Source organism: Pristiophorus japonicus, chromosome 5 (assembly GCF_044704955.1).
Source record: "Pristiophorus japonicus isolate sPriJap1 chromosome 5, sPriJap1.hap1, whole genome shotgun sequence".
In the NCBI taxonomy this organism is placed as follows: Eukaryota; Metazoa; Chordata; class Chondrichthyes; family Pristiophoridae; genus Pristiophorus; species Pristiophorus japonicus.
This window is the reverse complement of record NC_091981.1, coordinates 232,335,262-232,358,491: the sequence shown is the minus strand read 5'-3', so window position 1 is coordinate 232,358,491 and position 23,230 is coordinate 232,335,262. Positions and strand designations below refer to the sequence as shown.

At 43.3% G+C, this 23,230-nt stretch overlaps 1 protein-coding gene across 2 annotated transcripts in view; it reads right to left on the bottom strand.

Moving 5' to 3' along the window:
* Positions 1-23,230, bottom strand: part of LOC139264628 (plexin domain-containing protein 2-like) — a 559,026-nt gene that overhangs the window by 339,758 nt on the left and 196,038 nt on the right. For both annotated transcript variants that reach the window (XM_070881383.1, XM_070881384.1), the window contains exon 2: positions 12,335-12,543. In XM_070881383.1, the coding sequence (XP_070737484.1) occupies positions 12,335-12,543 (209 nt within the window). The remainder of the gene's footprint in view (positions 1-12,334; positions 12,544-23,230) is intronic.

Below are 23,230 nucleotides of genomic sequence, written 5' to 3'. Positions count from 1 at the left end.
GGTCTTCAGTGTTCCTCTGATTTTCTCCTCCTGGTACTTCAGCCGAAGACTAATCGTATGTTCGTGTTTTCTTTTCTACGGAATTAAATAATTTCCTCTCCACTTATCTCAAATATGTTTCTGCTTTACGTGTCAATCAAGTTTCTGAAAGAAAAGCCAGCGGGGTTGATACTTAGAAGTATGTGCTCTTTAGTCTTACAAAGAAGGTGCAACAGGAAGAAAGAAAGTTGTGATCCAGATATAGCAAAAAGGAGCCAAAGTTTTTTTTCCAAAGTAAGATGACAGAATATTATGGAGGAACATGAAATAACTATCAATGAATTTCTAATAAATGGAAAAAAAATTATAGACATTCCAAAAACCAGCGGCCCCATTGATCCATCAGACAACTGACAATGTGGAAAACTGCCCAGGTATGTCCTGTCCAAAAAAAAAACAGGACAAATGCAATCTGACCAATTACCGCCCCATCAGTCTACTCTCAATCATCAGCCAAGTGATGGAAGGTGTCGTCGACAGTGCTATCAAGCGGCACTTACTCACCAATAACCTGCTCCCCGATGCTCAGTTTGTGTTCCACCAGGACCACTCGGCTCCAGACCTCATTATAGCCTTAGTCCAAACATGGACAAAAGAGCTGAATTCCAGGTGAGGCAAGAGTGACTGCCCTCGACATCAAGGCAGCATTTGACAGAATGTGTCATCAAGGAGCCCTAGTAAAATTGAAGTCAACGGGAATCAGGGGAAAAACTCTCCACTGGCTGGAGTATACCTAGTACAAAGGAAGATGGTTGTCATTGTTGGAGGTCAATCATCACAGCCCCAGGACATCGCTGCAGGAGTTCCTCAGGGAAGTGGCCTAGACTCAACCAGGTTCAGCTGCTTCATCAATGACCTTCCCTCCATCATAAGGTCAGAAGTGGGGATGTTCGCTGATGATTGCAGTGTTCAGTTCCATAAATAAAGCAGTCCATGCCCGAATGTAGCAAGGCCTGGACGACACCCAATGAGGGATTTATAATGATTGAGGGATTTGCTCTGCCAGATTACAGACCATATGGTGGAGATGAAATTTTACTCCTATAACTTGCTGATCCTATTGTGGGGAAATTATATTGGATGCCATCAATGTTCATCTAAAGAGCAAAGTAGGCTAGAATGACTCATCAGCATGGTGGATATAAAAACAGTAGTCAGGTCTCATTAACTTGCTGAGATTATTTAATGTGGTAACGAATCTAGTGAATGAGTGCAACTCGGTAGATATCAATTAATTGGGTACTCAGAAAGATATTTTCACTGATTAGACTTCAATGAAGGTCAAGACTGATGGAATTAATGGTGATTGAGGTTGATAGATTTGAAACTGATTTTGCAATCGGAAAGTAATGATCTTTTAGTTGTTCTCACATTGTGGGCAGATGCTGGCAAGGCCATAATTATTCCCCAATACTCCTCCTTGAACAGCAGTTAGTCATATAACTGAATGGCTTGCTAGGCATTAAAAGTCAACTACGTAGCATAAATAAAACCACATGTAGCCCAGAACAGATGGTACGCTCCCTTCCATCAAGGACATTAGCCTGGTGCTAGCCTACAAATGACCGGATTTATTAGGATAGAAACTGGAGTAAAACAGGCACATGAGGAACCAACTAGGGAGCAGGCTATTTTAGATCTAGTACCTGTATTGTGCAATGAGAAAGAGTTAATTAACAACCTTGTAGTATAGTGGCCCTTTGGGAAGAGTGACCATAATATCATAGAATTTTATATTAAGTTTGAAAGTGATTTAGTTAAATCTGAAATTCGGGTCACAGGGCCCAACATTCCATGTCCACATGTTTTGCCACAGTTGCAGAGGTACGTCTGATTTTTTTAGTGGCCCGACTGCCCCCAAAAAAAATGTTCCAAGATTCGGCGGCATAACCTTTCATTTTGGGGCGGTACAGATTGTCCTTAAGTTCTGTGAGTGGAGCTTAAGGTCTGTGCCAAAAAACTGAGATTGCCAGGGTAACAAAGGACACACTGAAGGGCTGAGGCACAAATAAAGCTTTTCCCCTTTGTAAAGTCGATCACTAAGTCAGACTTGGGCCCCCACCCTCACTACCGATGCCTCTGCAATCCCGGGCCAAAAGCCCCCCTGTACCCGGTGCCTTGTCTTCAGCTCCGCTGGCATTTAATGCCTGTTTTAGGTCCCCCCACAGTTTAAAATGGGATCTTGCTGCTCAGACTCTTCTCTTTACATTGATCTGCAACATTTACTCGATGGACTGTCAACAGATATTTCTCTAATGAGAAATGTGAATATTTAGAAAAAGTGTTCCACAAATTATGAGCATGTTTGAAAAGCTGAAGTAAAAACATGCATTAAATGTCAAATCTTGCTTTATTTATGACACAGTACAGTGAATATATGGAGAATGTATCCATTTTAATGCACTCTGGGGATAGTTCCTCACTTTAACCATGAAAAGATTGAATTCTCTAAAGAGCAACAAACAGATAAGATGATGGATGAAGAGGCAGAAAGCAATTTCTCAAGATAGTGAACTAGGTTTTTCCAGTTTATCTCACTGATATAAAGCAAAATATGGAGGAGGCTGGTAAACTCTTGAACTGAAGGCATCAGCTCTGCCTTACACACAATTACACGGATTTAAAAGAACATTTAAGAAAGTGCCATGCTAATTAATGAAAATAAATATAACTAATTTTGCATTATTTCATGTAAACCATCAAGTGTTGGAATCATGATGTACAATGACTGTTGGTTAGCTGAAAGAAACGCACGTAATAAAAGAGCCTAGTGGATTAATCCCTTTCATTACCATTTGGGAGTATTTGTCATTTGGGCCAATGCATTTAAAAAAAAATTAAGAATCCTTCTGACCATGTTTTCTCGCTCCCGGACCAATTCCTCTCCAAAGATGGATGATTTACTTTGTAACCACCATACTTGACTGTACCTGGGGTGGCTGTAAATTTTGCATAAATCAGCCACCATAAGCATAGAACAAAACATGGATCAATTAACCTCCAGTAAAAAAACGATTAATCTTTACAGCAAAACAGAAACACCTCAAGAATTCAAAATGTTTTTTGTCGAATCTCGGTTGCATAGGATAGCCATGTAATGACACTGCATTAATCAGTCTTTAATGGACACTAATTATAAAAGACATTGTTGCACAGAGAAAGTGCATAAATGGCAGAAAAGCAGACAGATAATGAAAAATGTACATTCTAATTTACTGAAGATTAAGCTCATTTCAAAGCTGTACTAAAGTAACAGAAGCGAAACCAGAAGTGAGCATTTGATGGAATGCCAAGCATTTCTGCTCGAACTATTTTAACTATTTCTTTTTAAACTTGCTTTCAAGGGTTTTCTGCATTGCTGATTAAAAAATATTTCCCATAATTCTCCCAAACGTAAACAAAAGCTCTGTGATTTCTCTTATAGACATGGCTGAAAAATAATGGTGTTCCTCATTTTCAACAGAAACGTCGATTGAGTCACTCAGAAATATCAAGAGTCGGCGAGAGGTGCGTGGAGAGGCAGTCGGGACTTCGGAGAGAGGCCTATAAAAGGCACAGCAGGGAGTCCGGGGCCCAGAGTCAGCGAGAGGTGCATGGAGAGGCAGTCGGGACTTCGGAGAGAGGCCTATAAAAGGCACAGCAGGGAGTCCGGGGTCCAGAGTCAGCGAGAGGTGCATGGAGAGGCAGTCGGGACTTCGGAAAGAGGCCTATAAAGACGAACTTGTACAGCTACAGGGAGAAGGCAAAAAAGAAATAGAAAGAAATAGAAAGGTGACGTCACAGCCAAGGGGGTAAGTGATTGGTGAATAGTTTTTCTTTTCTTTTTTCTCTTCTACAACAGTGAGTAACTTTTAACATTGTTGTTGCCAATTTAAGTGTATCTAAGGGTTAAGTCATGGCAGGAGAGCTCGGTCACATGATATGCTCCTCCTGTACCATGTGGGAACTCAGGGACACTTCCGGTGTCCCTGACGACTACATCTGCCTGAAGTGTATCCGCCTCCAGCTCCTGACGGACCGCGTTGCGGAATTGGAGCTAAGGGTGGATTCACTCTGGAGCATCCACGATGCTGAGAATGACATGAATAGCATGTGTAACGAGTTGGTCTTACCGCAGGAGAAGGGTCCACAGCCAGCTAGGGAATGGAAGACCAGCAGGAAGAGTAGTGCAAGGAAGGTAGTGCAGGGGTCCCCTGTGGTCATCCCCCTGCAAAACAGATACACTGCTTTGAGTACTGTTGAGGGGGATGACTCATCAGGGGAGGGCAGCAGCAGCCAAGTTCATGGCACCGTGGCTGGCTCTGCTGCACAGGAGGGCAGGAAAAAGAGTGGGAGAGCGATAGTGATAGGGGATTCAATTGTGAGGGGAATAGATAGGAGTTTCTGCAGCCGCAACCGAGACTCCAGGATGGTATGTTGCCTCCCTGGTGCAAGGGTCAAGGATGTCTCGGAGCGGGTGCAGGACATTCGAAAAAGGGAGGGAGAATAGTCAGTTGTCGTGGTGCACATTGGTACCAACGACATAGGTAAAAAAAGGGATGAGGTCCTCCGAAACGAAATTAAGGACCTAGGAGCTAAATTAAAAAGTAGGACCTCAAAAGTAGTAATCTTGGGATTGCTACCAGTGCCACGTGCTAGTCAGAGTAGGAATCGCAGGATAGCGCAGATGAATACGTGGCTTGAGCAGTGGTGCAGCAGGGAGGGATTCAAATTCCTGGGGCATTGGAACCGGTTCTGGGGGAGGTGGGACCAGTACAAACCGGATGGTCTGCACCTGGGCAGGACCGGAACCAATGTCTGAGGGGGAGTGTTTGCTGGTGCTGTTGGGGAGGAGTTAAACTAATATGGCAGGGGGATGGGAACCAATGCAGGGAGACAGAGGGAAACAAAAAGGAGACAAAAGCAAAAGACAGAAAGGAGATGAGGAAAAGTGGAGGCAGAGAAACCCAAGGCAAAGAACAAAAAGGGCCACTGTACAGCAAAATTCTAGAAGGACAAAGGGTGTTAAAAAAACAAGCCTGAAGGCTTTGTGTCTTAATGCAAGGAGTATCCGTAATAAGGTGGATGAATTAACTGTGCAAATAGATGTTAACAAATATGAGGTGATTGGGAATACAGAGATGTGGCTCCAGGATGATCAGGGCTGGGAACTCAACATCCAGGGGTATTCAACATTCAGGAACGATAGAACAAAAGGAAAAGGAGGTGGGGTAGCATTGCTGGTTAAAGAAGAGATTAATGCAATAGTTAGGAAGGACATTAGCTTGGATGATGTGGAATCTATATGGGTAGAGCTGCAGAACACCAAAGGGCAAAAAACGTTAGTGGGAGTTGTGTACAGACCTCCAAACAGTAGTAATGATGTTGGGGAGGGCATCAAACAGGAAATTAGGGGTGCATGCAATAAAGGTGCAGCAGTTATAATGGGTGACTTTAATATGCACATAGATTGGGCTAGCCAAACTGGAAGCAATACGGTGGAGGAGGATTTCCTGGAACCAACTAGGGGGGAGGCCATCTTCGACTGGGTGTTGTGTAATGAGAAAGGATTCATTAGCAATCTCATTGTGCGAGGCACCTTGGGGAAGAGTGACCATAATATGGTGGAATTCTGCATTAGGATGGAGAATGAAACAGTTAATTCAGAGACCATGGTCCAGAACTTAAAGAAGGGTAACTTTGAAGGTATGAGGCGTGAATTGACTAGGATAGATTGGCGAGTGATACTTAAGGGGTTGACTGTGGATGGGCAATGGCAGACATTTAGAGACCGCATAGATGAACTACAACAATTGTACATTCCTGTCTGGCGTAAAAATAAAAAAGGGAAGGTGGCTCAACCGTGGCTATCAAGGGAAATCAGGGATAGTATTAAAGCCAAAGAAGTGGCATACAAATTGGCCAGAAATAGCAGCGAACCCGGGGACTGGGAGAAATTTAGAACTCAGTAGAGGAGGACAAAGGGTTTGATTAGAGCAGGGAAAATGGAGTACGAGAAGAAGCTTGCAGGGAACATTAAGACGGATTGTAAAGGTTTCTATAGATATGTAAAGAGAAAAAGGTTAGTAAAGACAAACGTAGGTCCCCTGCAGTCAGAATCAGGGGAAGTCATAACGGGGAACAAAGAAATGGCAGACCAATTGAACAAGTACTTTGGTTCGGTATTCACTAAGGAGGACACAAACAACCTTCCGGATATAAAAGGGGTCAGAGGGCCTAGTAAGGAGGAGGAACTGAGGGAAATCCTTATTAGTCAGGAAATTGTGTTGGGGAAATTGATGGGATTGAAGGCCGATAAATCCCCAGGGCCTGATGGACTGCATCCCAGAGTACTTAAGGAGGTGGCCTTGGAAATAGCGGATGCATTGACAGTCATTTTCCAACATTCCATTGACTCTGGATCAGTTCCTATCGAGTGGAGGGTAGCCAATGTAACCCCACTTTTTAAAAAAGGAGGGAGAGAGAAAACAGGGAATTATAGACCGGTCAGCCTGACCTCAGTAGTGGGTAAAATGATGGAATCAATTATTAAGGATGTCATAGCAGCGCATTTGGAAAGAGGTGACATGATAGGTCCAAGTCAGCATGGATTTGTGAAAGGGAAATCATGCTTGACAAATCTTCTGGAATTTTTTGAGGATGTTTCCAGTAGAGTGGACAAGGGAGAACCAGTTGATGTGGTATATTTGGACTTTCAGAAGGCTTTCGACAAGGTCCCACACAAGAGATTAATGTGCAAAGTTAAAGCACATGGGATTGGCGGTAGTGTGCTGACATGGATTGAGAACTGGTTGTCAGACAGGAAGCAAAGAGTAGGAGTAAATGGGGACTTTTCAGAATGGCAGGCAGTGACTAGTGGGGTACCGCAAGGTTCTGTGCTGGGGCCCCAGCTGTTTACATTGTACATTAATGATTTAGACGAGGGGATTAAATGTAGTATCTCCAAATTTGCGGATGACACTAAGTTGGGTGGCAGTGTGAGCTGCGAGGAGGATGCTATGAGGCTGCAGAGTGACTTGGATAGGTTAGGTGAGTGGGCAAATGCATGGCAGATGAAGTATAATGTGGATAAATGTGAGGTTATCCACTTTGGTGGTAAAAACAGAGAGACAGACTATTATCTGAATGGTGACAGATTAGGAAAAGGGGAGGTGCAACGAGACCTGGGTGTCATGGTACATCAGTCATTGAAGGTTGGCATGCAGATACAGCAGGCGGTTAAGAAAGCAAATGGCATGTTGGCCTTCATAGCGAGGGGATTTGAGTACAGGGGCAGGGAGGTGTTGCTACAGTTGTACAGGGCCTTGGTGAATCCACACCTGGAGTATTGTGTCCAGTTTTGGTCTCCTAACTTGAGGAAGGACATTCTTGCTATTGAGGGAGTGCAGCAAAGGTTCACCAGACTGATTCCCGGGATGGCGGGACTGACCTATCAAGAAAGACTGGATCAACTGGGCTTGTATTCACTGGAGTTCAGAAGAATGAGAGGGGACCTCAAAGAAACGTTTAAAATTCTGATGGGTTCAGACAGGTTAGATGCAGGAAGAATGTTCCCAATGTTGGGGAAGTCCAGAACCAGGGGTCACAGTCTAAGGATAAGGGGTAAGCCATTTAGGACCGAGATGAGGAGAAACTTCTTCACCCAGAGAGTGGTGAACCTGTGGAATTCTCTACCACTGAAAGTTGTTGAGGCCAATTCACTAAATATATTCAAAAAGGAGTTAGATGAAGTCCTTACTACTCGGGGGATCAAGGGGTATGGCGAGAAAGCAGGAATGGGGTACTGAAGTTGCATGTTCATCCATGAACTCATTGAATGGCGGTGCAGGCTCAAAGGGCCGAATGGCCTACTCCTGCACCTATTTTCTATGTTTCTATGTTTCTATCAACTGACATCAACAGAAGCTTACTGCAGCTTTTTTATTAACACATTAAACAATTTTTACATTGCAGAAATGATTAATTACGGAGTTACCACTTTCGTATTTACTTTTAGTAGTATATATTAATGATTTAGACTTAAATGAAGGGGACATGATAAAGAAACTTGCAGATGATACAAAAATTATCTGTGTGGTTGACAATGAGGAGGAAAGTTTTAGACTCAAGTAAATTCGGAAAAAAAAAATCAGATTGGTGACAGAAGAAAGAAGGATCAAAAGAAAATGTTGCAGTCGGAGGAGAAAAAAGTCAGAATTCTCATTCCAATGATACCTGCTAGAGGTGTGCATGTGTGGATGTTGGATGAGGACAGGATTGGACTTGGCTATATTGATCCCCATGATCAAACAGCCTGTTGATACTCATCATCATAGACAGTCCCGCGAAGCGAGGATGACTTGCTTCCACGCCAAAAAGGGATGAGTTCACAGGTGTTTCAATAAAGGACCTAATATTCCAGATCCAAAACTACATTGTGAAGGGTAGAAGATGCCTGTGTTTGGATTTTTTTGACGTGTGGTGGCCGTTGCACACTAGCCACATAATAATCGTGGGTTGCCCCGACCAGTGTGAGAACACTACCGCAGGTCGGGGCTATCAATAGAGCAGGAGCGCCGGGCCCTGGAACATCATGGGCTGCCCCGACCTGTGTGAGAACACTACCGCAGGTCGGGGCTATAAATAGAGCAGGAGCGCCGGGCCCTGGAACATCATGGGCTGCCCCGACCTGTGTGAGAACACCACCGCAGGTCGGGGCTATAAATAGAGCTGGAGCAACGGGCCCTGGAACATCGTGATGGAGGTGCAGCGAACAAGGGTACGGGGCCCAGAAGAACCGAGGGCCCAGGGGCAGCACGGGCCAGCCCACACTGCAATATGTGTGCGCACTAGGTCCGTGCAACAGAGCAGGTCTCCAGTCGTCCTGATTAATCCTTGTCACTGGATAAAGACCTAGCTCTGTCAAACTGTGTGGTGGCTGATGTGCAATGGTCACCACACGCTAAAAAAATTCACGCACAGGCATCTTCCACCCCCTCAACTGGAGTTCAGGACTGGAACATCGGGTCCTTCATTGAACCATCTGTGAACTCTCGTGGAAGCAAGTCATCCTCGTTCGAGGGACCGCCTATGATGATGATGACATAATAATCACTTCGGCAAGGCACGAGAGGCTGACGATCAGCATTCAGAGAAGTGAACCCCAGCAAGGAGTTATTGGGGCAGAAATTCCGGCCTCCCGGGTCCGTACGGAGTGTGTACGGACCCGGGAAGGCATTGCAAAAGTGGGTTTTCAGCGCACAATGCGCATGCGTTGAAAACCGGCTTTTCCGATCTGTCAAGCTGGAGCTTGACAAATCATCCGCATTTTGGGAATGAGGACATTTGCAAGGGCAAGATTGTGGGATTTACCCATATCTTGCCCAGCAAATGTCCTGAAAACACTTGCACCTGCTAAAAGCAGGCACATAGCCTACTTTTACAGACGTAAGAATTTTAAAATACACAAAAACATTTTAAAATAAAATTATAAAAACACATTTTATTGTTCAAAACCCTCCCCACTATGGTAAGTTTATTTTAAATCCTAATTTAAAAAAAATCTAAAAAATTTATTTTTTTATAATACATAAATAACTTTAATTTAAATTAATAAAATATGTGGTACAGTTTTTATTGTTTGTTTTGTGTGTTTTGGGGGCTGTTTCTTATTCATAATAATGGGAACTCCAACTTACGGAGTTCCCATTATTATGAATGAGAACATATTTTACCTGATTGGCTGCCCAGAGCCATGTGACTACAGCTCCAGGCCTGCACGATTCACAGTCAGGACCGGGAACTCACGTGGGCACAGCAGGATAAGGTAAGTGCACTTTTTTTTTTAGTTTTTTACGCGAGCGCCTGCGGGAAGCAACCGACCGGGATTTCTGGGCCAAAACCTTCAGAAGAAGAGGGGAAGGGTAAAAAATGACAAAGAAAAAATGGGGCTGAAGTTTATCAACATAAAGCAAAGCTGATTAAATAGTTTATGGAGCACAATCGTTCGACTCTTCTTCACCACTGAAATGCAATCTGTGAAATACAACACAACTCATTACGATTGAGCTCAGAATTTGTGGACAGCAGTGAAGCGAAAGCCTTCGCTGTTGGCCAAGAAGTATGCCGCACACAAGGATCTTGTGATCCCTGTGTCAAAAATTGTGTTTTCCAACATTCAATTCAAATCAACAAAGTATAGTGGGGATCCCCTTGTGCGAGCTGCTGTGATGCCAACAAGTTGTCTGAGCAGCCAATCAAAATGCAGAATTTTCAGACAGCAAACCAAAGGAAGTGGGTAAGCTCTTAAAATTCTAACTTTAAAAAAATGTTAAGATAGGCCAAACCAAAAATTGGGTCTCTGACATGGGGAAAGGGCAAACCTAAAATAAGGATGGACAAACTTTTAAAAAGAATTTAAAGAATGTTTTTTTTTGAAAGTTTCTTATTTTTTTTTAAATGGACAAATTCCACACTGCACAAAATTAAAATTATTTTTCAAGGCCCTTCACTTTTTTTTTTGCAGTAATAATGCTGTCAAAACCCTAATTACAACTAATCCCTTTGGGTCTAACTGTTAGTGGGGAATTTATCACCATACTTCCTGCGGAAAAGCTGAAGTTTTGTCAGTTTCCATGATTTGGGTGATTACACAGATTTGCACCCCTGAGTGTGGGATGGGGCGCTGTGGGAAAGAGACAGCGCAGCCTATTTTGGAGCGGTCAGTGACCGTAAAATTCCAAAGTTGCGTTCAGTTTCAAAGGCAGAATGACGGTGAACACTGCCTTCACCCCGACGGCAAATTCCGAGCCATTGTTAACTGATTCCAAACTATCTACTTGATTATTTTTAGGAGGCAGGGAAATAAATTGAAAGTTTCACCATCTTGAAAGTTTTACCTATGGTTATTCACCTCTTTCATCAGATTAAAGACATTGGGAAGAAGACCTTAAAAAGACTGCCAGTTAGGCCGCAACCAATAGGGTAAATTTTAAAAATCGAGCTGGGAGGAGCATGAGTGCCCGCCCTGACCACACAATCAAAGAATGCGGACCACCACCAATCATTACCACTAACCCCATCCCCCACCCCACCCCACCCCGGCAGATTGCTGCCACAAATGATGGATCTGTTAGATTTAAAGATCAGATGATCTATTCTCATCCATTATTTTCTTACCTTCTATTGTGTTAGGTTACTGACTGTACTGATGTGCTGTGTTTGTGCCAGTTAATTCTTGGAACCTGCTTGCATGGAACTCACATTGCAAGATCCATGGCCATAAAATCAGTAAACACTACACATAGAGAGACCTCAGCCTGAATTAGAAATATCCCAATTGACAGTTTCCAATACAACAGTTATTTCTAGTAACAGGAATTATTTGGGAATTGCTGGATTAATCTTAGCATTTGTAATATTCACAGGTTACTTAATTTGTTTAGAAAATTGAAACATACAAAAATAATGACAACCTCCATAAAATTCCTAAAGACTTAACCGGAACCATTGAACCATAATTTTGTGTTCACTTTAACAACATTAAAAATATTGAATAAAAATTTTACACAACAGTCAAGAGGAGATAATGTAACTATTTCATGATGCAGAAGCTAGCTCTTTACTTCCTAAAATATAACCATGTAATTGAGGATGAATTCAGGAAGGTTCTTTAGCCACTCTGTTCTAACGCACCATCACTGGAATCAGGCCCGGGTTTGGGAGCTGTCTGATTTCTATTCCGAGGTGTGGGGATAATCATTGCTGATAAACTGCCAGCTTTCAATAACAGCAAAAAAAACCTGCTATCTTAAAAAAAATCTACAGGTATGTTTGAAATGCTAATAAGAGGTAGCATATGTTCTTCTAATAATTGACAGCCTCCAATAACTTAAAAGCATGGTTGATATATAAGTATATATCTATAGATAGATCTGTAGATATAGATCTATATATAGATCTATAGATAGAGACAGAGATATAGATAGATTGCTAGAGATAATTGATATAGAGATCGATAGATAGAAATAGAAAGATAGAGATAGAGATAGAGATAGAATTAGATCGATAAAGATCGATAGAGATAGATAGATATAAATCTATAGATATAGAACTATAGATAGAGATAGAGAGAGATAGAGAGATAGATAGAGATAGGTAGAGATAGAGAGATAGTATGAGATAAATAGATAGATATAATATGAAATAGAGGTTATTGCTACAAACCTCAAAAAGGAATAACATTGCAAAAGTTTGCTATTCAGAACTCCTTCCAAAAACAGAGTTCCTCTGTAACATTTTAACATAATAAACATACCTCAATTTTTGTATCATTGTTATTGTCCTCAGAAGGTTGAATATCAAAGATTTTAGTCGGATCTGCAAAGTCCTGGTCCGGGCTAGCTCTGTTTGTATCCACCGATTTGGGTGACCCTGATGGTTGCTGTCGCTTCCATCGGTGATTGTAGGTTTTAACATCTACCAAGATATCTGAAGATAACTTCTGGCTAAATGTGTACAATACTCCTAGAATAAAAATAGATAAGCAAAGGTCAGGTAACATGGTATTGTATATTATTTAAGTAAACAGGAAAACAAATTCCAAATGTGCAACACTGTCGGACCACTGAACATGAATGCAGTGTGCATGGATTTCTGGGCAAAACAGTTGAATACAAGAAGTGGGACCTAGTCTAGCTCATCGTTAACCAATCTATCGGTTAGATAGAAGGTCAGAAATTGAAGAGAATGAGATTTAGATGAGATAAAAGAATAGGAGACCTAGTACCCTTGTGAGCAGGTGTAGTATTGTTAGATAATTCAATGACGATTTATATCAAAGAGTAGAATAAAAATGATTCTGCAAGTTATTGTTGGTGATTCAACGCTTAATTCATCATTTGACATCAATCAACCTGTTACCTTAACAGAAGTGTTGATCCTAAACAGGCATCCGTTAAAATATTGAACAGAAGAATACCAAAAAATTCATTAAATTTTCGTTCTAATATTGCCAACCATAATTTGCAGCCTATAGCTACCAATAGGGCTTGTTTTTAAAAGTCTGCCAGAGTATAAGCACTTACTTGTTGTAAAATCGGAATACAAATTAATACTTTTGAAAAATATATTGCAAAACATATTTTCTAAGATTATGGGCCTCAATTTGCAGTCGCAAACGTCCTGGGATCATGTGGGCTGGCCCAACCAATAAAAGAAGGGGATCCCCATTCATGCTTATGGGGATTCAGAATCCCCATAAGCATGAATGGAGAATGGGGATTCTGAATCCCCATAAGCATGAATGGAGAATGGGGATTCAGAATCCCCATAAGCATGAATGGAGAATGGGGATTCCGAATCCCCATAAGCATGAATGGGGATCACTTAAAAAACACATTTAACATAACAAATAAATTTTAAAAATTACATTTAAATCAATTTAAAATCAATTAGAAAACAAGATAATTAAACATTTAAAACAAAAAATTAATTTTTTGACAAATAAATTAAAATGTTTTAAAGGGGCTAAATGTAGCCTTATTTTATTATACATGTGTTTTAATTCAATTCTTTTAAAATGTTTTTTCAAAACTCTTACACTGGTAAAAGCAGGCCTTACGCCCGCTTTTACCATGTGTAAGAATTTCACGGGCATTCGCTGGACAGAAGTTGGGAAAATAACCCAACTTTCCGCCCGCAGAGGCCCTTTTTTCTGGGCATTTATTAGATCTGTCTGACAGATCGCAAATTCTTGGTTTTAGTGCATGCCTAAACCCGGAACCTGTGGAGCCCCTACGGGCATGTGTGCACCTCTTACGCACTTGTAGGTGCCGCAAATTACAGCCCAATGTCACAATTTGCACTTTGTGTTTTCGCAAGGAGTGACTATCCTTCAGATCGAAAGCTATAAACACCAGGTTAATGGCCCTGAAATTCCGATGTCCCGGGACCGTACAAAGTTTCTACAGACCCAGGAAGGCACTGCGCATGTACTGAAAACCGGCTTTTCCGATCTGTCCAGTTTCTGGCTTGACAGATCCTCGTATCTTGGGAGCGAGGACACTTGCAGGGCAAGATTTCCGATATTTACAAATATCTTGCTCTGCAAATGTCTTTAAAATCTTGCGCCTGAAAAAGCAGACAAATAGCCTACTTTTACAGGCGCAAGTGTTTAAAAATACACAAGAACATTTTAAAATAAAGTTATAAAAACACATTTCATTGTTGAAAACCCTCCCCACTTCGGTAAGTTTATTTTAAGGCTTAATTAAAAAAACTTTTAAAAAAATGTTTTTTTTAATAACAACTTTAATTTAAATGAATTAAAATTTTTGTTGTGTTTTGGGTGTTTGTGGGGGGTTTCTCATTCATAGTAATAGGAGTTCCGGACTTACGGAACTACTACTACTATGAATGAGAATCTATACTGCACCTGATTGGCTGCTGTCTCCAGATCCCGGCCTGCGCACATCCCCATGTGCACGCGCTGCGACGCGCAGTTACGAGAGGCCTCAGGATCGAAAGTTCCAACGGGCGCAGCAGCAACAGGTAAGTGCGCATCTTTTTTCTCTTTTTCTGTCGTTTGCCCGTGGGAAGAGCTTGACCGGAATTTAAGGGCCAATATTTATGTGTAAAGTAGAATGCAGGCATTTTGGCTGCAATAACTTCATCATAGCAATCGTTACGGTTACTAAAAGTCGTTAACCCAATGAAATCACTATTGTATATGGTAGATTTCTAACTGATCTACCATTTTCATATATGTAATTATGTACAGATGCTACAAAGTGTTAATTGTGTCAATGTGACAAATTTTGTGCAATGTGTTCAAATGGTTGAAGTTGCTACATCTGTTTTGCTATTATATTTGTGTGAAAACACAAAACTAGAACAGAGAAAGGATAACTTAACGGAAGGAACTCCTAGAAGGACTGTACCATTATTCAAGTTTGGAGCTGGAAAAGTCCTGAATTTAAACACGTTATAAAACTTGCACCTTCATATTGTCGCCAGCATAATTGGTAAAGATGGAAAGATTTGTTTCATTTTTTTCTTAGGTTTTATCATTTTTGGTCTTCACTATAAAAACCTTCTCCTAATCTGATGAAAGTCTACTTATTTCATTTGATATCTGTAGGCATGGCGAGTTGAATTCAATTCCACCCCATTAACCTATGAGGGAATTTTAATGAATATTATTTTTGCTCAAAACATTGCACTTCTATCACTAAACGTGAAGAAAATATAGAAGGAACTGCAAGGCAGAATATTGTTTAAAGTTGGGCCTAGAATTGAAAGAAACACTTCAATTAAAACTGTTAGTCCAGTGGAGGATATTATGTGGCTTTTAACAACACACGGCCTGAACAGACCCTGGTAACATTCTTTTCTATTTGTCTGAAAAAATAAATCTGTTGGGCCTGATTTTCTGTGATTTATGGCATGGTCACAATACTGTACTGCCATGTCATTTGCACTTCTAGATACAAATCTTGTAAAAAGAACTTGATGCTCCAGTAGCATTATGTTGCCACAAGGACAGGTTTCTTTTATACAGTATTTGATTGCATGTTTTTTTTATGCAGGGATCCTTGCATGTTTTTTTTAAGGGATCCTGTCCACGTGGAACTGCAGCTTGCAAAAATGTTTTGAAATAAAAGTCATTTACTGGTGTAAAGCATACGCTTTGCTTCCAGCCTTCCCAGCTGCAGATGAATAAAACATGGCTGAAGTGACTAAAACAGTGGTGTCATTAGTATACAAGCTAAATTCTAATTTTGTCATCTCCTGTACCAGCTGGGAAAACAGCTGCTCTACATTTGAGCATAAGTCAGACATATTTACTGGAAACTTTGTGGCCAACATCATCACAGTGTCATTAAAACAGAGACAACTCAGGCCCAAGATATTATTTATTCAGGTAAATACAAAATCACATCATTGGGGTCTCCTCAGTCCCTATACCATCAAAAGTTACGTATTACCGTCTACTGATGGCCGTTCTTTCATTCCCATTCGTGACGATTCTTAATTTTAATGCCGAGTCCACGCATTCGATCTATCTTCTAACCTTGATATAATGACATCTCCTGGGCCCCAGGAAATCACATCCCACACCATGTGCCAACACTCACTACCAGAACTAGACCGCACGGATGACAGAATTATCAAATAAAAGCAATACGTATTGGTTTTCTTGGCACTATAATAGAGAACTATTACAATAACACAGTTTATGACATGGCACGAAGAGTGAGCTCGACGGTAGATACATTTATATTGAAAGCATAGAGACTGTGACCATTCCTGCTTTATGTATGGAGGGACTTCTGAACATTCCATCAGTACACAGTCACATGATGAATGAGACTGCATGCATTAGCTGAAGTTTGGGTTTCTTATGGAATTAGCTAGTGTTCGACTTATTTCTGGCTTCATTGCTCAGGCAATAATGCAATAAATTTAAGAAACAATGGCCCGAAATTCAGTACCGCTGGAAAGCTGGTGCTCCCCCCACCTTTTTGTGGCCATTAGCGCCAACATTTGTTCGTGGCTAGGCCACCCCATATTCAGCTCCAAAAGTGAACAAATGGATTCCAGCGCTAATAAACCCTTCCAGAGTGGATTTTTTAGCGGTGTGGCTGTCTTAATTTGAGCGATATCACCACTGAGAAATTCAGCATGCAGGTAAGGGTTTCTAGGAAGCCAGCTGCTCCCTGGCCTTTTTAAAGGGCAGTGTTTGCAGCAAGGCCCTGAGGGGTGGAAGGAGTTTGGAAGGATGGCTGGTGTAAGAGATGCAAGGAGAGTCAACAGGTTCACTGATATGGAGCTGGAGACACTGATGGACGGTGTGGAGGACAGAAGAAGAATACTGTTTCCTGACATGGTGAGAGCTGGCAGACCGCCAGTACATAATGCATGGAGGGAGATTGCAGGGGAGGTGCCAGGCACCTCCATATATGTGAGGACGCACCCTCCCAGGAGGGTGCTGGCCAGTCTGCACCCGGCCCTTTCAGGCCCAGAGGTGTTCCAGGGCGTCCTAGAAGGACAGCTGTAGGTCCCAGAAAACAACCATAGCAGCCTTTCCGGACCCATGATGCACCCACAGGGATGGCAGTTAGGCGGAATGTTAGGGTAGTCACGCGTAACAGGTGTTATAGTGAGATGCACAGGGGTAAAAAATCATAACAGTATTATTATATTGTTCTTTTTGGTCTGTTTCTGCAGTGATTTGGATAATTGGATACATTTTTATTTTTAGCACATATATCTGGCCAGGTGTTTCATCTGGCAGTGGGCAATTCTGTGTTAAAGCACTCATTGCGATGGCCATTGAAAGTGGGAGCTGAAGGGTCATGTGTGGATGGGATTATCTGAAGCGAGCAGCTATGAGGCGCAGCTGCACCTCCCTTCCAGGGCTGCGATGGGACGACACCTCCTCGCTCTGGGGCGTCGGGGATCCTCCTCCTCCTCCTGCTTCGCTGACTCCTCCTCCTCAGGTGGTACTGTTGGCTCGACCTCCAGCAGTTGTCCCCTCATGATGGACAGGTTGTGCAGCATGCAGCAGACCATGACGATTATGGAGACCCATTGAGGAGAATACTGCAAGGTGCCACCAGAGTGGTCCAGGCACCGGAACCTCTGCTTAAGGATGCCGATGCACTGCTCGATGATGCACCTGGTGACACAATGAGTGGCATTGTAGGCATGCTCTGGCACTGTCCTGGGGTTCCACAGTGGAGTGAGCAGCCAAGTGGACAGTGAAGATGGCGGGCACATTGGTCTGGCACAGAATGAACGAATCATGACTGCTGCCTGGGCACCTCGCATCAACTGCCAGGATCCGACGCTGGTGGTCACACATGAGCTGGACATTCAGAGAGTGGAAGCCTTTGCGGTTGACAAAGATCTGAGAGTGATGTTGTCGTGCCCTCAGCCCAAAGTGTGCACAGTCAATGGCACCCTGCACCCTCGGGAAGCCTGCCTTTCGGGCAAATCCGGCCTGCCGCTCCACCTGTTTGTACCTGGTCATCGGGAAGGAGATGTATCGGACCCTTCTCTTGTACAGTGCATCGGTGACCTGCTGGATGCACCGATGTGCCGAGCATTGGGAGACGTTGCCGATGTCTGGAAAGACCCCATCGCGTAAAACTTCAAGGCGATGGTGACCTTGGTCTCCATGGTGAGGATGGTCTTGAGGCATGTTTGAGGCTGCAGATCTTCTCACAGGACAATGCAGAGCTCCTTCAGTACTTCCGTCCAAAATCGTAACCTTCACAGGCACTGCTCATCAGTGAGCTGGAGGAAGGAGAACTGAGGTCTGTAGACCCTTTGAGGGTATGGCCTCCTTCCCCCACTTCTGCATTGGCCACCTCCCCTGGTAGCTGCCTGCTGGCCATCTCCCTGGTCCTCCTCATTCTTGGGCTCCTGTGGAGGCTCTTGCTGCAAAGACTCCTCTCCCAGTATTTGGAGGGGGCGGGGGGGGAACAGCATTCCTCACCTTCCTCCTGATGCCATCTCCCTCCTGGCCACCCTCTCTAGCTGCAGGTCTGTGCACATCAGCGCGCCCTTCTCTCGGTTGTGCAGCCATGGCTGCTGCCTGCCTTGCCCGCTGCCTCTCTGCACAGTGCTGATGGTGACACCTTCTCCTGCACGCCGCCCTGTGTCTGACCAGGTATACGAGGTGTCGCCCTCCCAACACTGAGCCCATCCTCAGGGTGAACCCTGCCAAGCCAGTCTCTGCAGTCCACAATGAGACCTACAGGCCTCCACTAAACAGTCAGCAGGTTTAATGAAGCAAAAACAATCACTACAACGTATTACACTTCAAATTCAACTCAAAACTTAATGAAACTATTTTCCTGACACAGGGCCCCGATCCCAGCAACACTCCAGCGGTGTTGTGTTCGAGCACCGACTCGAATACCTGGCGGGGGCACTGCCTGAAGAACTCCCACCTTTTTATAGCCGAAAATCCAGGTGGTGTCTGTTTGCCAGTGGCCTGGCCGCTGCTTCCCTCACCGCACGAAACTTTGCCTTTACTCCAGCTTCACCCCGCCATTTCCGGCGGAAGTGAGCACCATTGAAAACCCCTCCGAGCTGAATATGGCTTGGGGAGGGAAAAGTCCTCGACCATGGAGGCCAATCGATTTTTTCGGTCGACCGTCCAAACTCCGCGGTAGCCGTCCCTTCGGGGATGGCGAATTTCGGCCCCAATATTTAGACCATAGGCACACAATACAATTGCACGTGAAATGCCCTGAATGGCAATTTTCAGTCACAGATTAGACTGACAAAAGTCATTTGTTTTTTCGTGCATACACTAATTACTATCAAAATTTATGCATGCCTATTGTTTAAAAATATATTTTCATGTGCAGAACAGCCTGAGACCACAGCAAGCTTTCCTTTCGATACAGCAGTGATCAGATAAAACACAACTGGCTAACTGTAAGATAGCTCTCCCTTATAGTTTGTACAATTTTACTGAAACAGTAAACGAATGGTTGAGCTGCGGCTCTTGACAAAGCTTTTAATTTTCCACGGCATGGCTCATGAACGGAGGCCCATCAAAGAGATAAAAAATTCATGGTACAGCAATCACGGAGATGTGCAAGATCTATAGTTTGTTGGGCATTGTGAAAGGCTACATTAATGACAGAAAACATTATCTATTAAGTAATATAACTATTTTACTGTTCTGTGTTTAAATATGAAAGACTCTTCTCCAGGTTATTCAAGACCACGTAGGTCACTGCTATTTGCCTTGAACCTTGGCACCGACCTACATCTCTCGGCTGCCTGTTAACATAGAAACATAGAAATATAGAAAATAGGTGGAGGAGTAGGCCCTTCGGCCCTTTGAGCCTGCACCACCATTCAATAAGATCATGGCTGAGCATTCACCTCAGTACCCCTTTCCTTCTTTTGCTCCATACCCCTTCATCCTTATGGCCGTAAGGGCCACACCTAACTCCCTCTTGAATATATCCAATGAACTGGCATCAACAACTCTCTGCGGCAGAGAATTCCACAGGTTAACAACTCTCTGAGTGAAGAAGTTCCTCCTCATCTCAGCCTTAAATGGCCTACCCCTTATCCTAAGACTGTGTCCCCGGTTTTGGACAGCCCCAAAATTGGGAACATTCATCCCGCTTCTTACCTGTCCAGTCCCGTCAGAATCCTATATGTTTCTATTAGATCCCCTCTCATCCTTCTAAACTCCAGTGTATAAAGGCCCAGTTGATCCAGTCTTTCTGCATATGTCAGTCCAGCCATCCCGGGAATCAGTCTGGTGAACCTTTGCTGCATTCCTTCAATAGCAAGAACGTCCTTCCTCAGATTAGGAGACCAAAACTGAACACAATATTCCAGGTGCGGCCTCACCAAGGCCCTGTACAACTGCAGTAAGACCTCCCTGCTCCTATACTCAAATCCCCTAGCTATGAAGGCCAACATACCATTTGCCTCTTCACCGCCTGCTGTACCTGCATGCCAACTTTCAGTGACTGATGTACCATGACACCCAGGTCTCGTTGCACCTCCCCTTTTCCTAATCTGTCACCATTCAGGTAATATTCTGCCTTCGTGTTTTTGCCCCCAAAGTGAATAACCTCACATTTATCCACATTATACTGCATCTGCCATGCTTTTGCCCACTCACCTAACCTGTCGAAGTCACCCTTCAGCCTCTTAGCATCGCCTCATAGCTCACACCGCCACCCAGTTCAGTGTCATCTGCAAACTTGCAGATATTACACTCAATTCCTTCATCTAAATCATTAATGTATATAGTAAAGAGCTGGGGTCCCAGCACTGGGTCCTGCGGGGCACCCCACTAGTCACTGCCTGCCATTCTGAAAAGGACCCGTTTATCCCGACTCTCTGCTTCATGTCTGCCAACCAGTTCTCGATCCAAGCCAGTACATTACCCCCAATACAATGTGCTTTGATTTTGCGCACCAATCTCTTGTGTGGGACCTTGTCAAAAGCTTTTGAAAGTCCAAATACACCACATCCACTGGTTCTCCCTTGTACACTCTACTAGTTACATCCTCAAAAAATTCCAGAAGATCTGTGAAGCATGATTTCCCCTTCATAAATCCATGCTGACTTGGACCGATCCTGTCACTGCTTTCCAAATGTGCTGCTATTTCATCCTTAATAATTGATTCCAACACTTTCCCCACTGCTGATGTCAGGCTAACCGGTCTATAATTACCCGTTTTCTCTCTCCCTCCCTTTTTAAAAAGTGGTGTTACATTAGCTACCCTCCAGTCCATAGGAACTGATCCAGAGTCGATAGACTGTTGGAAAATGATCACCAATGCATCCACTATTTCTAGGGCTACTTCCTTAAGTACCCTGGGATGCAGACTATCAGGCCCCGGGGATTTATCGGCATTCAATCCCATCAATTTTCCGAACACAATTTCCCGCCTAATAACGATATCCTTCAGTTCCTCCTTCTCACTAGACCCTCGGTCCCCTAGTACTTCCGGAAGGTTATTTGTGTCTTCCTTCGTGAAGACAGAACCAAAGTATTTGTTCAATTGGTCTGCCATTTCTTTGTTCCCCATTATAAATTCACCTGAATCCGACTGCAAGGGACCGACGTTTGTCTTCACTAATCTTTTTCTCTTCACATATCTATAGAAGCTTTTGCAGTCAGTTTTTATGTTCCCGGCAAGCTTCCTCTCGTACTCTATTTTCCCCCTCGTAATTAAACCCTTTGTCCTTCTCTGCTGAATTCTAAATTTCTCCCAGTCCTCAGGTTTGCTGCTTTTTCTGGCCAATTTATATGCCTCTACCTTGGATTTAACACTATCCTTAATTTCCCTTGTTAGCCACGGTTGAGCCACCTTCCCCATTTTATTTTTACTCCAGACAGGGATGTACAATTGCTGAAATTCATCCATGTGATCTTTAAATGTTTGCCATTGCCTATCCACCGTCAATCATATGCCAGTCTATTCTAGCCAATTCATGCCTCAAACCATCGAAGTTAGCTTTCCTTAAGTTCAGGACCCTAGTTTCTGAATTAACTGTGTCACTCTCCATCTTGATAAAGAATTCTACCATATTATGGTCACTCTTCCTTAAGGGGCTTCGCACAAGATTGATAATTAGTCCTTTCTCATTACACATAACCCAGTCTAGGATGGCCAGTTCTCTAGTTGCTCCCTCGACATATTGGTCGAGAAAACCATCCCTAATACACTCCAGTCATTGCTACCAGTTTAGTTAGCCCAATCAATATGTAGATTAAAGTAACCCATGATAACTGCTGTACCTTTATTGCATGCATCCCTTATTTCTTGTTTGATGTTGTCCCCAATCTGACTACTACTGTTTGGTGGTCTGTACACAACTCCCACTAGCGTTTTCTGCCCTTTGGTATTCCGTAGCTCCACCCATACATATTCCACATCATCCAAGCTAATGTCCTTCCTTACTATTGCATTAATTTCCTCTTTAAATAACAATGTCACCCCTTCTCCTTTTCCTTTCTGTCTATCCTTCCTAAATGTTGAAAACCCCTGAATGTTGAGTTCCCAGCCTTGGTCACCCTGGAGCCATGTTTCCGTGATGCCAATTACATCATAACCGTTAACTGCTATCTGCGCAGTTAATTCGTCCACCTTATTCCGAATACTCCTCACATTGAGGCACAGAGCCTTCAGACTTGTCTTTCTAACACACTTTGCCCCTTTAGAATTTTGCTGTAATGTGGCCTTTTTTGCTTTTGCCTTGGGTTTCTCTGCCCTCCACCTTTACTTTTCTTCTTTCTATCTTTTGCTTCTGCCCCCATTCTACTTCCCTCTGTCTCCCTGCATAGGTTCCCATCACCCTGCCATGTTAGTTTAACTCCTCCCCAACAGCACTAGCAAACACTCCCCCCACGACATTGGTTCCAGTCCTGCCCAGGTGCAGGCCGTCCGGTTTGTACTGGTCCCACCTCCCCCAGAACCGGTTCCAATGTCCCAGGAATTTGAATCCCTCCCTTCTGCACCACTGCTCAAGCCACATATTCATCTGAGCTATCCTGTGATTCCGACTCTGACTAGCATGTGGCACTGGTAGCAATCCTGAGATTACTATCTTTGAGGTCCTACTTTTTAATTTAGCTTCTAGCTCCCTAAATTAGTCTCATAGGATCTCATCCCGTTTTTTACTTATATCATTGGTACCTATATGCACCACGACAACT